At 36.3% G+C, this 15989-nt stretch overlaps 1 protein-coding gene across 1 annotated transcript in view; it reads right to left on the reverse strand.

The window, feature by feature from the left end:
* Nucleotides 1-7143, reverse strand: part of LOC121323196 (abl interactor 2-like) — a 58134-nt gene extending 50991 nt beyond the window's left edge. Inside the window, 1 exon segment of the mRNA XM_041264092.1 lies at nucleotides 6984-7143. Coding sequence (XP_041120026.1) covers nucleotides 6984-7100 — 117 coding nt within the window. The 5' untranslated portion in view covers nucleotides 7101-7143.
* Nucleotides 7144-15989: the final 8846 nt, after the last annotated feature.

Here is a 15989-nt window from a genome sequence, read left to right on the forward strand (position 1 = left end):
AATGTTTTCTTTTAGCTTGTATTACATTGTGTTTTTGGGTTTTTCTTTTTAATCAATTTTGCACTAATTAAATATTTTTTTAAATTCTCTCTATTATACATGTTCATTTTCTCTGTATTTTAAATGTATTTTCCTAGTAAAGCACTTTGAGCTGTTTTTAGCATGAAAGGCACTATAAATAAAGATTATTTTTGTATTAGTATTATTATTAAAAACAATGGATGAAAAGCACTGTTAACAGGTGAACTACATGTAACACTTTTTATAGTTTTGCTGTTTCTGCGAGATTAGGCTTCACAGTGTACCACAGCTGAAAAATCACAGCAGTATAGGATACACAGAAAACTTTAAACCCTTTTTGTTTGTGGCAGAAAGGGGATGTTAGTATAAGATAGGCACTTTTGCAGTGCTACATTTCTATCTAACCAAGAGCACCTTATAAACAGAATTATATATGTACTATAAGACTTAAATCATACTGGAGAGAAAAAACAAACAAACGGTTTGCTAACAGTACGTACTATTACACACAGACATTTCAATGTATTACATGGGTGAGATGCAAGATGCTAATGCTAGTGGGCCCCTGCAAGCCAAGAAATCCTCGCAATTCATTTCGTATAACTTCAAGCCATTTTTCACCAAATAAAATAGCCTACTGTATCACAGTATCTGCAATGAGAGATTCATGTCCTTGCTGTTCATTAGCAAATTATGTAATTAAATTCATGGTATTATGCAAATTATTTGACTGTTCATTCAAAACTGATTTGCAATGTTAGACATTTGGGTAGAAAATTGTTATGCTAATCCTAACGTTTACCTACGCTACTTTTCATGTGGGCACAACCTTTTATCAGTCAGCCTTGACTTGAGTATAATGGCTCTATATTTTCCAATCATAATGGTAACAAAAGACCACACTACAGCAGGTCATATTGTAGGTCATTTAACACACTAAATGCTATTTGGGGGCCCATTTTTTCACAGCTAAAATACAATGCTGCATTTTAAATGATCTAAAACGCACAAGGTCAAACACCAGCATGTGTATGACCATTAAACAGGATCATTAAACGTGTGCCATCTAGAATATGGCTCTCCAATATTCTGGATCTTTGATATACTGTAGCTTTCCCACATTCAAAACCAAGTTCAACAAGAGGCTCAAGGAACCCCATTATCACACAGCAGCTAGGGCTTGTTTGGATGCTGCATTACACTTTAGGAGACAAATTAAAAGATATTTGAATAAGCTGGTCTTCATCAGCACAATTCAATATGGATTAGCAGACACCTTTAAGTACTTCAGCTTGATTAACCAACAGTTGTTCCTTATTAAAGAAATACAGACTGCAGCACAAAGAAGGCAAGCTTACAGTTAAAGCAAGACAGCAGACACATGTTTTCCTGTGACTAGCAATCATTCACAGTTGCCAATTTTGGTGCAGAGCAGCAAGTAGTTCTGCATCTAACTTCAGTGCAGAATGGAATAGGAAAAGCCAAAGACATCATTGCTTATGCATGCCTGACCTGCTGAACAGGTAACTATATAAGGGCAGTCTAAAGGAATCAGGCAGGCCACCGGCCACATCAGGGGCCTCAGAATAGTGCCTGCTTCGCTGCTTTTGGCTATTGCAGCAATATAGCCTCCCTGCCTATTGTACATCTGAATGAAAAACAAAACCATATTATGAAGTACTGTAAGCAGATATCTTCTTGTTGCCATGTGACCATAACAGCCCCCACCCACGCAACAAGAATAAGTCGAACAAACTGGCAAAAAGAAGAAATCTTAGAGCAAGTAATGGAAAGGTTTGAACACAAGCCACCACAGGATGTCTGGAATGTATCCCACATCAACAGAGCCCTGTTTCAGTCAGCCAGCATTCAAGCTAGCCAGCCATCCACCAATCCCTCTCCCCAGTTGGTGCCTCACAATTACAGTGCGTAAAGGGCTCACAGTAACATAGGTTGAGCCACTTAACATCCCTGCTACTTTAATCCTGAGCCATGAATGCAACAAAGTAGAGAGCCTCCTACAGAACCAGGAGGGATATCTGCCTAAATAAATAAATAAATAGGTTACAAATGTCAAGTTAAGAATTTAGCAGTGGTCCAGCACTGCCCTTTTTATCTCCAGATAGGGATGCATATCCCCAATAACAGGGATATTGTCCGTGCATTTATAGGTCTTTTTTTTTGTACTGTATATCATGTATTATGCATTTTTCTGTATTTAAAGTATTATGGATTTTCTTCTTGTTACTGCATCTTCTAAAGCGCTTTGTGATGGTGGTCCATTATGAAAGGTGTCATATAAAATAAAGATCGATTGATCATGACTTTGTTCTTTATACTAATTTTGTATAGTGATGGTGTGTCACATATACTTAATTAAAAATAACCAGTTGCCAGGAATTTGAGCAATGTGCCTGGACCCTGCTAACTGTACAGAAACTGCTCTGAATTGATCACACATTTATCCGGGTTGCAGGTTAAACTAAAACTTTTAAATTGAGAAGACATGCGTCTTTTTGGCAGATGATTGACAATTACATCTGGAGAGAAAAAAAAAAGTTTAAACTGCATGCCTGTTGCAAAAGTGTACTATTTTAACTTAATGTACAGTGCATTCAAAAGTTTGAATCTTGTCCAAACACACGTAACTGTAGCACAAGTAAAAGGAGCTTTATAATTATGGATTATAAACTGTTTACCTACAGTATTGGGAGTTATGCAACCCGGCCCCCCATTACAAACAATCTGCACAAGTGTACTGCATTCAATTATGACCATCTCAGCCCAATTGAGCCACATCATCTTCTCCACTGGGATCCCAGTGTCTACCCACCGGGGATGCATGTGGAGCTGAAATGAGATTTGCCCGGGGTGAGACTACTACAGCGAGTCAGCTGCAGAGCCAGGAGTCAGGAACTTCAAGCTCATAGACCCTTTTTTCCTGGAGATACTGAAAATATAAATGAATGCAGGTAACAGAACCCAGACTGACTAATAGGATTGCCTTTCTTCCTAGTGATGTCAAAAGCCAATTATTGAAGGAAAGAGTGCATTGTCAGAGCCAGGAATGTAGTGTATCAACTGTCTTTTTGTCTTGACGGTGAAATAAAATAGAGGAGGAAGGGAGCATAGATACTGACAAGTCATCTGAGGCAAGGACTCCTGAAATAACACCGGAATCAAAAATAGGAAAGCAGCCACCAACACAACTCCTGAGATATGGAAATTCAAACTCCAGAGTGAGGCGAGCTGAAAGGAGGAGAACTGGGTAATAACGAAAACAAACAAGCAGGCAGACCAACCATGGCAGCTTGCTAAGCCGGCTCTAAAAAAAGGATGAAGTTGATTCTGCTGGTTTCTTCACTACTGCAATATCAAACTATGGTCTACTGGATATACTTAAACAAAAGTACACGGAAGACATCCAACACTCAAACCTAAAAAGAAAAAACCTGAAAATTCAAAAATACTGTTCAGTACAGTTCAAGGAGTGCTAACCAATATTTTAAAATCCATTTTCATCTTATTATCATAATTTTATAATCCCCCCCCCCCCCCCCCCCATTTAATGTACTGAGAATCTTTTCCTTTTTTCAGATCAATTCATTATGCAAATGTTGCAAAAGCAACACTATAAATACTGTAAATGGCTGCATCCTGGTATCTTTGCTCCAAGTCACAATATCTGATTGCAGCTTCACCACTGGAGTGAACAGCCTACATACCTTTATGATACAGTACGTAATTAATGTACGACGATTCATTGATCCGCTAATTACAAAGTATAATAAAAAAAAAGTCTGCGGGCTATCATTTGTATTGCGATCCATGACCAAAAGCACAACATACCTTATTGTACTTACTAAATGGTTCCTGCATTAAGAACAAATGTGTTTTATAGTTGGCATGATGAATACATACTCTCCCAGCCTCATTTAATTTGTGTTTAACAAAATAGTCCATCGTTATTTGATCTTATTGAACATCATACAAGAAGACAATCAGACCAGTGGATACATATTGCGACATGTATATCTTAACACTAATATAACATTCCACTTCTACCGAGGAGCAGCAACAATCTGTAGTGTTGTCTATCTATCGGCATATTACAAATTAAAATGTAAAGTACATGTAAAGAACCAAAAGTTCAACAGAGGAAAAAAACAAGGATCAGCAATGAATGGATTTCAAAATCATGGCTGGCACTCTAACTGCTGGGTAGGATGACATTTGCATTATACTACTTTACAAGCAAGCAAAAAAGCCAAACAAGATCACATAGGCAGCAAGGTCTAACACTGTAGGTGAATTAGAAATATAGTTTATTATTTGATTATTCACAAAAACCTTGAAGCTGGAGAAACAAATATAAGCCAAATTGATCATGTCAGATATGATCTTTACCAAACAAAAAGTACTGAAAGCAAAACCTTGCATTCTGGCTTTTTTCCCCCCCATAAACCAATCAATCATTGTACATGCCATAACTCCATCCATCCCCGAAAAAATGCTTCATAACGCAGACCTTCAGGTCAAGCCGATTTCTATATCCAGTAACAGCTTCCTGCTGTAGGCAAGCAACATTACCTTGAATCATCATCACTGTTCACCACTTCATCTAACAAAGCATGTCTTAAGACCTTGGCATTTACAGTTCGACAGACTTACCAAAGAAACTGAGAAATAAAATGAAACTTTTCAAGTCTGTTTTCAATGTCTTCTAATATACTGGTGTTACAGCTTATTTCTTTTGTTACATTCATTCTTTGTTTTTAGCCATAAAAGCTTACAAGCTAGCTCACAAAGGAAAGCAGCACGATACCCAAATGTAAATGAACAAACAAAGTAATTCCAGCGAATACACTGCATACAGGAGACCTATTTCTTCCAACAGTACTCTGAGATTAACAGAATTTGAAACAAGACCATTCATTTCTGCAGTGCCAACCACTGCACTCACAAAAGTGCATTACAGATATGCCAAGGCTAGAGTTCAATTCCCAGTTAGGGTTTATTCACCCATCAAGCTTAAGCACTGTACTCTGGTAACACAATTCTGGTTTGGGGGGAAAAATGGTTTTAAAACCATTTAGCCACTCCAACCCAGTCATACCCTTAAAACATGTTTGTCTCAGCCAAGCATTAACATGCAACTCCTATGCTGCTTGCAAACAAAGAGAGATGGGGGCATATTGAAAGTCCAGTGGCACTACTAAAGAACAGGAAAGGCACAACAGGCTGAAGTGCTTCTCTACCAGCCTGACCAATTACATATACAAGAGAACTATTCTATTCTCACACTTGGGTGGCATTGGCACCTGAAACCTGTAGTGCAGGGCAACTATAGCGATACACCTTCAGCCACCTAAGGGACCTACCACTCACTGTACAACTACAGTACATAGTTCGGATCAGAATAATCATCAGTTTCTTATCTATTTGAATAATCACCAAATCATCTTTGAAAACTAAATTTACATGCAAGACTAGTGTATTTGTTTCTCATGCCATGGAAGTGAAAGACAAAAAATATATCCCCTGCCTTGACAGCTATCCTAAAGCTAGGTATTAATTCCCAACAGCATTTTTAAATACAAGACGCTGCTCATAATTAATAAGAGTGCTCCTTTGATGTCTTGTGATCCAATGTAGTTAACAGCAGCATGACCTAATGGGAATTGTACTTAGTCTAGATTTTTATCATGTAGCCCCAAGATAAACATTCAAGTAAATCTAAAGAGAAGCAATGAACACGTACAAAGAACAAATGGCTGCGATCACAACATGATATGACTTGAATATAATAACACTGCCCTGCGACAGGGACCTCATCTACAGTAGTGACCTATGCAGTGAACAGAGACAAATTACGCCTGCCACTCTGAATGTGTGGTCACTGCAAGGAACATGAGACTCCCCAATTCATACTTAAAGAAAAGCTGTAAAATGAATTTCAGGAGAAATCCCAGATCTACTCAATGCCTAACGGCATCATTTTAATTAATACAGAATTACATCACAATTAAATACTGGAAATGGTCTGCTATTCTGAATACAGACAAGATCTCAAGGTTTGTCTAAATGTGATCTTCGTTTCCATCTCAATTTGACGGAGGTCTCAAGATTTGAGTGCATCGGTAACCTACCTAAATTTAAAAATATATATATATATTTTTTTTTTTTCAAAGTGCATTTTTGTGCGTTTATCAAATACCCACGCTTATTTACTATGATTAAATTGGTTACAGAATGTCTACATCAATGACATTTTAAAGGAAATAATCCACACACCCAATACAGCAAATCATCATAACAGGACTGAACAAAAATCAGTCCAAGGTGCTTTGGTCAAATTCCTAATCTTCATTTTCTCAACGAAAAACTGCTATTTATAACAAACAGCTTTCAAAGAGCATTCGTTAAGTTCTGGAATTAATATTCTTCAGTTTCTACAATGCTAGAGGCTACATTCCCTTTTGCTGCTTGAGCTGTACGCGCTAGAAGAAAAAAACAAATCCGTTTTTGGCTATTGAAAAAATTATAACACCATGAAACACTAAACAGCTGACTGGGAAAATGTATTAACGGTTTTGTTCAATCAAAAACTTACAGGTTTGCAGTCATCCCAAGAATATTACCATTGACGATGCTATGTGAATTCGGGAATTAAACCGTTTCCTATGTGCTTGGTTACATATTAAAACCCTGTATTCATTATGTGTAACAAATCATAAAAGTAAGATTTACAGTACACATACATAGAATATCTAGGATCAAAACACTGCACTTTTGAAATCAAACAGGAATGCAGTACAGCGGCTATCCAGAACCTGTATAGCGTTACTGTCAGTAGTAACTGCTGCTGTATCCCATCTCATCCTCTTGTATGAGAACCGTTTACAACTCTTAATTAGAGTTCTTAGCAACTAGTAGATCATTAGCGTTCCCCGTTACCTTACCTGTATGTAGCTGTTCTCACAATAATCTGCGACTCTTTCAAGATTGGTGTAACTGTCGAGCAAAGCTCTCCGTCCAGCCGGGATCTCCTCTTCCAACAGCATCTGTAGCTCCGCCATCTTTACATCTTTCCACACACAGCCAAACACAGCACAGGAAGCAGGGATAAACACCACTTCCTCTGCTACCACGGTGGAAAGGTGTTAGGGACCACTCAACAGAAAGGGGCGTAGTTTTGAAACAGGGAAGGCTGGTATTTCAGGTGTATATTCTGTGTGCACTTGTATAAGCAGACCACAGTAAACAGAACAGGTGGCGCGATACCCTCTGACCCATGATATTCAAGAAAGGTGATTCCCGTTTTGTAACTGAGTGCACACCGTAGGGAATGCACATTACAAGAAATTACTTACACTTAAATAGATGACAGGCGTTTTTTAATCATTAATTAAAATCAATAAATAAAAACATGGTTTTGTATCACAGTAAAATAATGCTATAAAAATGATGTACTGTGTGTGTGTATATTAATCTTCTGAAATGCATATTGGATGTCAAAAGAATTGCTCTCAGAAGAAGAAAAACCATGCCATAACACTGTCAATAGGGTGTAGACTCACCCCACATTCTATAATGTGCATCACTGAAGCAGAATTGTACCATTCCTTATTAAAGTTAATTTTAATTTTTAATCAAGAATGAAACTGGATGTGAAAATTGTTGGTGCTAATCCCATTGGTGGTACTGCATTGCAATAAAAGTTCTTTCTCGCCTTGTTTTAGCCTTAATTAGCATGAGCGTGCTGTTTATTTCTTCCAGTACTGTCTGTAGGCTTAGTGTTTTAGGTTCAAATACCTGCTTCACAGTCGTTGTGAGGGGCATGAGATTAGATTAATTTTGCAGCAATATACCAAGACACAGGTAAAAATATTTACTGGATAATGTCTCCTTAGCAGCATAAAAGCCTAAAATCAAAACCAAAACTATAACTGGTAAAAACAATATAAACAAAAAATGCACCCTTTTATTTAGCTACTAGGAATTTCACATTTCTACTTGGATCTCAACTGCATACTGTATGTAACAGATGTCACTCTCTCCTACCTGACATCCAATAATATAAAACATGAAATTGTGTTCACTTTAGAAATACTAACATACACTTTGTAAATTAAATCACAAACATTTTACCCATAAATCTTTCTCTGATAGTCAAAACATTTGTCTGATTTACAAATTTCCTGTTTGTATTTCTAAATTTAATGTGTAACAAAGGGTCTTTCATATACAGAATCAACATTTAAAAGATGGCACCACTAAAGAACAGTATATATGTATATGATAAAAATAACAAATAACAGGAAGTGTTTAACACTGTAATTCTATCTCAGGGTTCTGATGGGTTTCAAGCTTCACTCACTTTTTATTTCTCTATCACATCACCTGGATGAAACTGCAGCATTATAATACACCCAATGCCATCTATTATTCTCTATAAACTGAGTAGATTCTGTGTAAGGTCTTTCAGATCTGTTACAAGCTCTTCATTCAGGAGACTGCTGCTGAGGCTTTTTCTTGTAGGTGGGGGTGAAGAGTTGGGGGTCAACGCATTGTCATCTAATGGTTCCAGTGGAATGAAAGCAAGGGTATCATTCCCAATCACTGCAGCATGACATGTGAGCTTGCTTCCTGACCCTGTATGATATAAAACCTTTTATCTCACTTGACCTCTTCCAGGTGAACGCCAATGATTTATAAATAATGCACCTTGTTAGCTTTAAACAGTAAGACAGCACCTTCCTTTGTGAAAGAGAATTAGATTCTATGTATTTAAATTCTACACTTTTTTAAAAGAAAAGAAATCTCTGAAGTGCCTTATTTATGCCTCTGCCTCTGACATAAATGATTCACTTAGGTACTGAAAGTTATACCAGTATCACATAAATCAGCTTTTAGAGACCACATTAGTTACAAAAAAAAAATTACAATTACCGAACAGTGCATTCTGATAACTTTTCAAAGAAAACAAGTCCATTCCTGAAATAGGTCTGTGTTAACACATGAAAAAAAAAATCAACATGCCGTTATTCTTCTTCACTGAACACTTAAATATTATGAAATATTTAAAGTGACATTAATACTCATGTTATTACATAGTAACTGCAACCATAATTAACATTAAGTAAAAGATGATTGTATCAGTAATGAATGTTTTCTACATATGGCTTTGTGGCGTTTATGCTTAAACGGAGAGGATCATATTTCACAGGTTAAAATCCCCTTAAGTGACAGTAAATGCTGTTGTAGTCAATCTTGCTAACCATACAGGTAATTAAAAATGGTACATTCAGACAACACATTGTTCTGTTGTATAAAGGTTTCACTTTTTAAAACATTCTCAAAATGGACATATTATAAAACTAGAAAATATACTATATAAAAAATATTTGAACACAAACATGCAAACCACTTACACGTGGCCATATGCAGCACATATTATATTATTATCTGCAGAGGTGTGTGTGTGTATTTTTTATTATTTATTTATTTATTTATTAGATACATTTTAAATGTTTAGTTTTACAATTTCAGCCAAAACAAATCAAATAGACCATTACTGCAGACTGCAATCAGCAACACCATGGAGTAAACGCAAAAATCACAACCACGGTGTCCCGCTAAATTGATAGGTAATTGTTTACAACAACTGTTTCTCAGCTCACAATATAAAGTGGGACGGATAAGAAATTACAGAACACCAAACATAAACCTGTCAAATGACCTTAAGACCACGACATGAAGCCAGGAAAGGGCTGGAGTCAGTGAGACGAGGAGGATGTAAAATTATTATGGAAAGGTAAATATCTTTCCTATCCTCAGTGATCATCCACTGTATGAGTGGCTATTTACTACTTTTATAGTGTTAACAGTTTCGAATTGCACTTTGAAGGGAACTGAAGACATTGATAAATCTATTCCAATGGACTTCTGATGATCAGTGTTAAATACAAGCTGATTTCCTGTAGAAGCAGGGAAAGTTAAAAATAACCACCCAAGGGAATTACAGGAGGAATGTTTCTGTAAGTGTACGGAGGTCAAGAAGCTTCCCTGCGGCTGCATATCTTAAAACATTTCTTTCATAATCACATCCTCCCTACAAGCATACCAGACGCAGAAAAGTCAGGGTATAATATTATGTTTATTTATACAACCAACAAATCCTTGCATTCCCCCAGGATAATCACCAAACCTTTGTAAGCAGTCCCAAAAAGAGACACCACCCCTTATCAAATGTTGAATATTGAAAGGATTTTAGTTAATATTAGTCACGTCATGTCACAGTTGTCTTACAATTATTCCAGCATTCCCAACGATTTGCCCTCCACGTGTGAGAGAAAATGTTGTTGTTTGCACTCTTTCTGTTATATGGCTATTGTGAAAACTCAATGGTTACTTAAAATATTCGTTTTGAGTGCAGTTTTTTTATCTAAAACTGTCTACATATGTCTGTACATTATTATTATTATTATTATTATTATTATTATTATTATTATTGATGTATTTGTTTATTGATTTATTTGGCAGCTCTCTTTATCCAAGGCAACTTACAGGTGTAAATTAAACATTATAAATATTATAAATTGTATCACTAAAGAACAAATATATTTTACAATGAGATAACCTTTTATTTCAATGTGCTGAAAAAAAGTGAAAAAAAATACTGAGGGCCAGGGATGGGTGGGCAGTGATTACAGTAGAAGTACGGGGAAGCATTTTCTGTTGGAGGCAAGACAGGGTCAAAAAATTACGCTACAAACACACTTTCCATAATTACACCTGTTTCATATTCTCCTTTCACCCTTAAAATATGTGTATGTCCCTTAAACTGGTATATTTAACTTAAAAATATTATATGAATTGTAGCCTACCTTAGTCCTCTGGGTTACCCTTGAAAAAAGAGAATGTTCCATTTCAAGGGTCTGGACTGGACTGAACATTTTAAATAAATAAATAAAATGAAAGGTCATTTTAAACAGAGCTAAATAAGGGAAAGAGGAAAAATCTCTATATGCTCTACAAATTATAACTTCTCCTGTGCTGACAACTCAGAAAATCACACACTACAACCTTAGAACAAGATTAAAAAATATGCACAGCCGCCACTCATGTATTTAAATGCCAACAACAAATGGGGTTACCATAGCCATGGTCAGGAAATGGTAAAGTATTTACATAAGAGGCAGGCAGTTTAACTAGCAGAAGTGTGATTTTTATACCCATTGGAGCTGCAGAGCTTAAGGCGACTATGTTTTTAAATTAGGGCCATGTCAAAAAATGTTAGGAAACAGAGTGATGCTAAATCATTCCACAGAACCGTAACTCATATGCAGGAAAAAATTAAACAGTAAAAGTCGTGTCACATAATGTCAAAGACAAAATGCACCGGTCATGTGATTTATTAGTAATTAACCTTCACGTTGAATCACTTCTTAAAATGCCACTGGCGCCATTGTATATGAAGCTTGTCATGCTATAGATCACTGAGGCCAAATGTCTCCTAGTTACCATTGCATTCAGTCTTTCTTTGAAATTATTTGTTTTGAAAATAATGTGATGTATTTGACCGAATAGGCTATTGTATTGCTACTGTACATAAAGCAGTTAGCACATGATTGTTTAGTAATTACAGTGTAATTAATGTTATTATGAGGTAATTGTCAAAGTAACATGGTGTTAATAAGGCAGATTAACATGTTTTTTTTTATAGAAGAAAACTTAAAAAAGCTTTATTCATGTAAACTCTCAATTCATCTGAAATTTCAAACAGTCCAGATATTTAGTAATACTAAAACTTACATTTTCTATTTTTTTTTTAAATTTTATTTAGTGTGCCCTGTGATTCTTCACACTTTAGAATGTGTAAGTGTTTTCCCACCACACAGTAACTCAGAAGAACTAAAGGCCAGTCCGCCAATCCCACAACCAAGCCAGTTTCTCCTTTACACCCATAAGCTCTACAGTTAAGGTCCGCTAAGGTCACTGTAGGATGGAGGAGTAACAGTACGTGTCAATTTTGCCTCCCGAACTAGCGGGGGCAGCAGAACAAATGTGATGCTACCTGTAGAATCACCAGCTAAGGATAGCCACTCAAGGACCACCTAATAAAAGTGTTAGGCAGATATTTATAAAGACATCTGGTTGAAAAGGTTATCCACCTTAACTTGTGTGTTGTAATTTGTTAAGCAAAGGGAAAAAGGGGGAAAAACTAATTACCTAACAAAGACAGTCTTGTCACAGTGAACCATATTTAACTGTAAATTCTCAAATTGATGTTTAAGATGAAGCTGTGTAGACTGCATTGTGCATAGAGCATTTATAATTCAGTGATTCGTTTGTTTTTGTTTTTTTAAGTTTGAGAGAACCATAAATTACGTCTTTGAAATAGTAAGCATGTGTCATCTGCCTCTCATATGGATTCTCATGGCAGTCATTCAGCGGATATTGGTTGCTCAATTTGAACATTAGTTGACCTGCTTTGTTTTGGATTTCTTTTTTGTCAATTTATTCTCCTTTATTCTTTAAAAGGAGCTGGTCTAAAAAGCAGAAACAGAAGCACTTAAAGAACGAAAAAGTCTTCTGAAAGTACAGACACAACACAGAGAAGCAGCAGCAGTTACAAAATCCATCTTGAGCCACTTAGATTGGTTGGTTAAATGCATTAGAGATGGAAAAAAAAAGTTACAATTCCATCTGTCATTTAAAATTGTTAAGCAGATCTCATCGTCTTCAATTTGTCATCTATACACGGGATGTTAAGGTTAAAAGATTGCTTATACAGCGTGGTTTATAAACAAACTCACCCTATGAATAAAAACATTATTACAGAAGTTGCTGGAACTGAGCTCTGTTGTTGGCCTGGCACCTGGCATTTTGTAACTACACAAGACACTGTTGTGTTATTTGGCCGAGATGTGCATGAATATGAACACTAAGTCCACTCAGGTGACTTTCTGCAGGCCTTCTTGTTAACTGGAACCAAAATGTATATCACTGATATCTTTGTGATCATCAGTTGGTTGTTTTTTGTTATTTAACCAGGAGAGACAGAAGCCTAATTTACAGCAGGGGTCCCGCATTGCTTCTGGTAAAGGGTTAGCATGATGAGTTTTTATTTTGTTTTGTTGTGGGTTTGTTACTGCAGCTGGAGGATGGACACTCATCATCTCCTATTCACTGGGTCACTTCCTCTATAACAATTTCCAGCCAGCCTATAATCCTATCAAAGTAGTTTAGAACCAAGAAACCTGTCTATCTGAAATACCACTGGACACCAGTCTTGTCAATTCCTAAAATGCCTGCAAGGACCCTTATTGTTTTCTATAGTAACAATAAAAACTACATGTCATAGAAAAGTATTCAGGTTCAGGAATCTATAAGATGGAAAGCCAGGGGGATGAACTGACCATGGCTTGACACCAACTTCCAAAAATGAGACTAGGAAATGAGCAGCAATCCTACAAACCAGCATGTTTTAAAAGACAGCATAATTTAAATATACATTGTCCTAACCCTAACCCTAACCCTAACCACATTGTCCATTGTCCGAGTGAAATTTGAACTGTTATTTTCTCTCTGCCACTGCCTAAAGAATTACAAAGCATCTGTCAAGTTTTTGCAGGAAACCATATCTTTAGTGCAAGCTAAAATCACTGCACCATATTTCTTTAATGACAACACCAAACACAGGGGCTGCAATTTGGTGTCTACTGAAACAGGCTTATAATGTCGTCTTCTGCGACTGGACAAAAAAAAATTGAAAGCCGCTCTGTTGGCAGGAGAAAATGTTAATCGTTGCGAAACAGTAATATTCTTTCTAGGTTACAGTTCTGACACCTCTGAAAGTCATACCAGCCTCTTTACATGTAAAGCTTTAATACCAGTAATATTTTTTAAATACTTTTTTAGGGCTTTGCACGCCGAACGCGGATGACACGAGCAAGCGAATACAAAATAATTAAACCTATTGATTTTAATGGAGCAATGCACACCACAGCCATAGTGAGAGGCGCGAACGAAACGAGCAAATTTAGAAATACATTTATTTTAATTCTATTCACACCAGGAGCGATTCGCTTCGCAATGGACCAATCAGAAATAAGGTAAAAGGTAATGGCTGTCAGACTGACACTCTCGCTCCTACAGAGATTTATATTCATTTTTTAGTGTGTTGTGTACCCATACTCTATTTCTTTGTTTTATTTATTTTATTTCGTCTCCACAAAATGATACAGTATTTACTTTTCATGACTAGTTACAGTTGTCGTCTTTTTTATGTACTCGTGCTGTATTCTTGTTCGCTTCGCCTCGATTTCGCTTGTTCGTGTCTGGTGTGCATAGCCCTTACGACTAAACCTGCCTATCCCCTAAAAAAGTATCATTTCAGATGATTTCACCGTGTAACAATTTTTTTTTTTGCTCCTGGGTAGTAATTGTTATTTCTTAATTGCTTATGCCTCAAAAGTATAGAAAATGACTATTATTCCCCACAAACTTTGCTTTTGTGACCAGGACAGTGATATTTCAAAATATCACTATTTCCAATGGGAAAACGGGCAAGTGTGTGTCTTTTCGTTCACATAAAGTCAGAAAAAAACAACATATGAATCCAAATTAACATGTATTTATACTAAAGTAATACAAAAATGACTACAAAAGATTTAGAAGTGAGTAGTTTTTCGAGATTTACGATTATACTGTATTTATTTTAAGCTTTTATTTTTTAATAAATTTAAAATCTGACATTATCTTTTGCGCTAAGCGCTGAGCTTCTCTGCTCCCCTCAGGTCTAACTCACTGAAGCTGCGTGCGATTGATCTCACCTTCTCTCCCCTGCCCCGCCCCCTGTGAGTGTTTACTGATGGGATTTGATCTGTGCAGGAGTGAACATCTTGTGCTAGAATTACAAATACTGTATCGAACGAGGCCGAGCTACAGTGGCTTTCGATTTTTGACAATTGTTTTTTAAAGTAAGACGGTAAGAATGAAAAGTAAAAGTAATGTTTGGGCTACACTGATAACACAACTAATTTGCGTGACAATTTAGAGATGCACATGTCGCGCTAGCCTTTAAAAATGTGCATTTGTAAAAAGTATACCATCTTAAAGTCTGCGTTTTCAAACATAACATCAGCGTTTTTACATATTGTATCAACATAGTTATATTATTTTCCAGTGTGACTACTTCAGATTAACGAAGTTAGCATGCAAAACATTACACAGTATAAATAATGGTAGTAGAAGTAGACAAAGACAAGCTTACCATGAAACGTTTTCTTTTGAAAATCAGTGTTGTAGAACATGTACCAATGTCTCTGTGGGTAACTGTCAACATCATAACTATTTACAGTTTTTCTGTTTAAAAGTTCTTTAAATTTTCCTTAGCTCCCAAGTCAAAACATGACTCCTGCTCTTTCCAAATAAAGGCCTTAATAATTCTCAGGAGCTTCCAATTAAATGGTCGTGTTTTAGATGATTATTAATATTCTTTTCCCAGATTTAACTTAAATCTTGTTTTTTTTTTCCAATTTAACTTAAATCTTGTATTTTTTCCCCAAATTTATAAATGTTGTGAACATTTTTTTTTTAATGGGTACATTCAGATATAATTTATAAATCTAGTTATAAGATTTAGCATTTAGCTAAATATTTAACTAAATCTTAAATCTCTTAACAAGATTTAACATCAGCTTATTTGGAGAATGATATATCGACAGTGAAAAATTAGGCATCGCCCCAGCCTTACCTGCATTCTAGTTTCTGAATATTTGCTTATATATTTCATATAAATGCAAATACAGCTTATCACCCAACCACCTGTACTGGAGCAAACTATGACAGGCTCAGCAAGGACTTTTTTTTTTCCGGTGCCTCCCCCAGTGGCAGGCACCTTACAGTATATGGCAGGCTGGGCAAGCCATATTTCATGTCACAACGCCCACTGCAGGCAG

Source organism: Polyodon spathula, chromosome 11, assembly GCF_017654505.1.
Source record: "Polyodon spathula isolate WHYD16114869_AA chromosome 11, ASM1765450v1, whole genome shotgun sequence".
NCBI lineage: Eukaryota > Metazoa > Chordata > Actinopteri > Acipenseriformes > Polyodontidae > Polyodon > Polyodon spathula.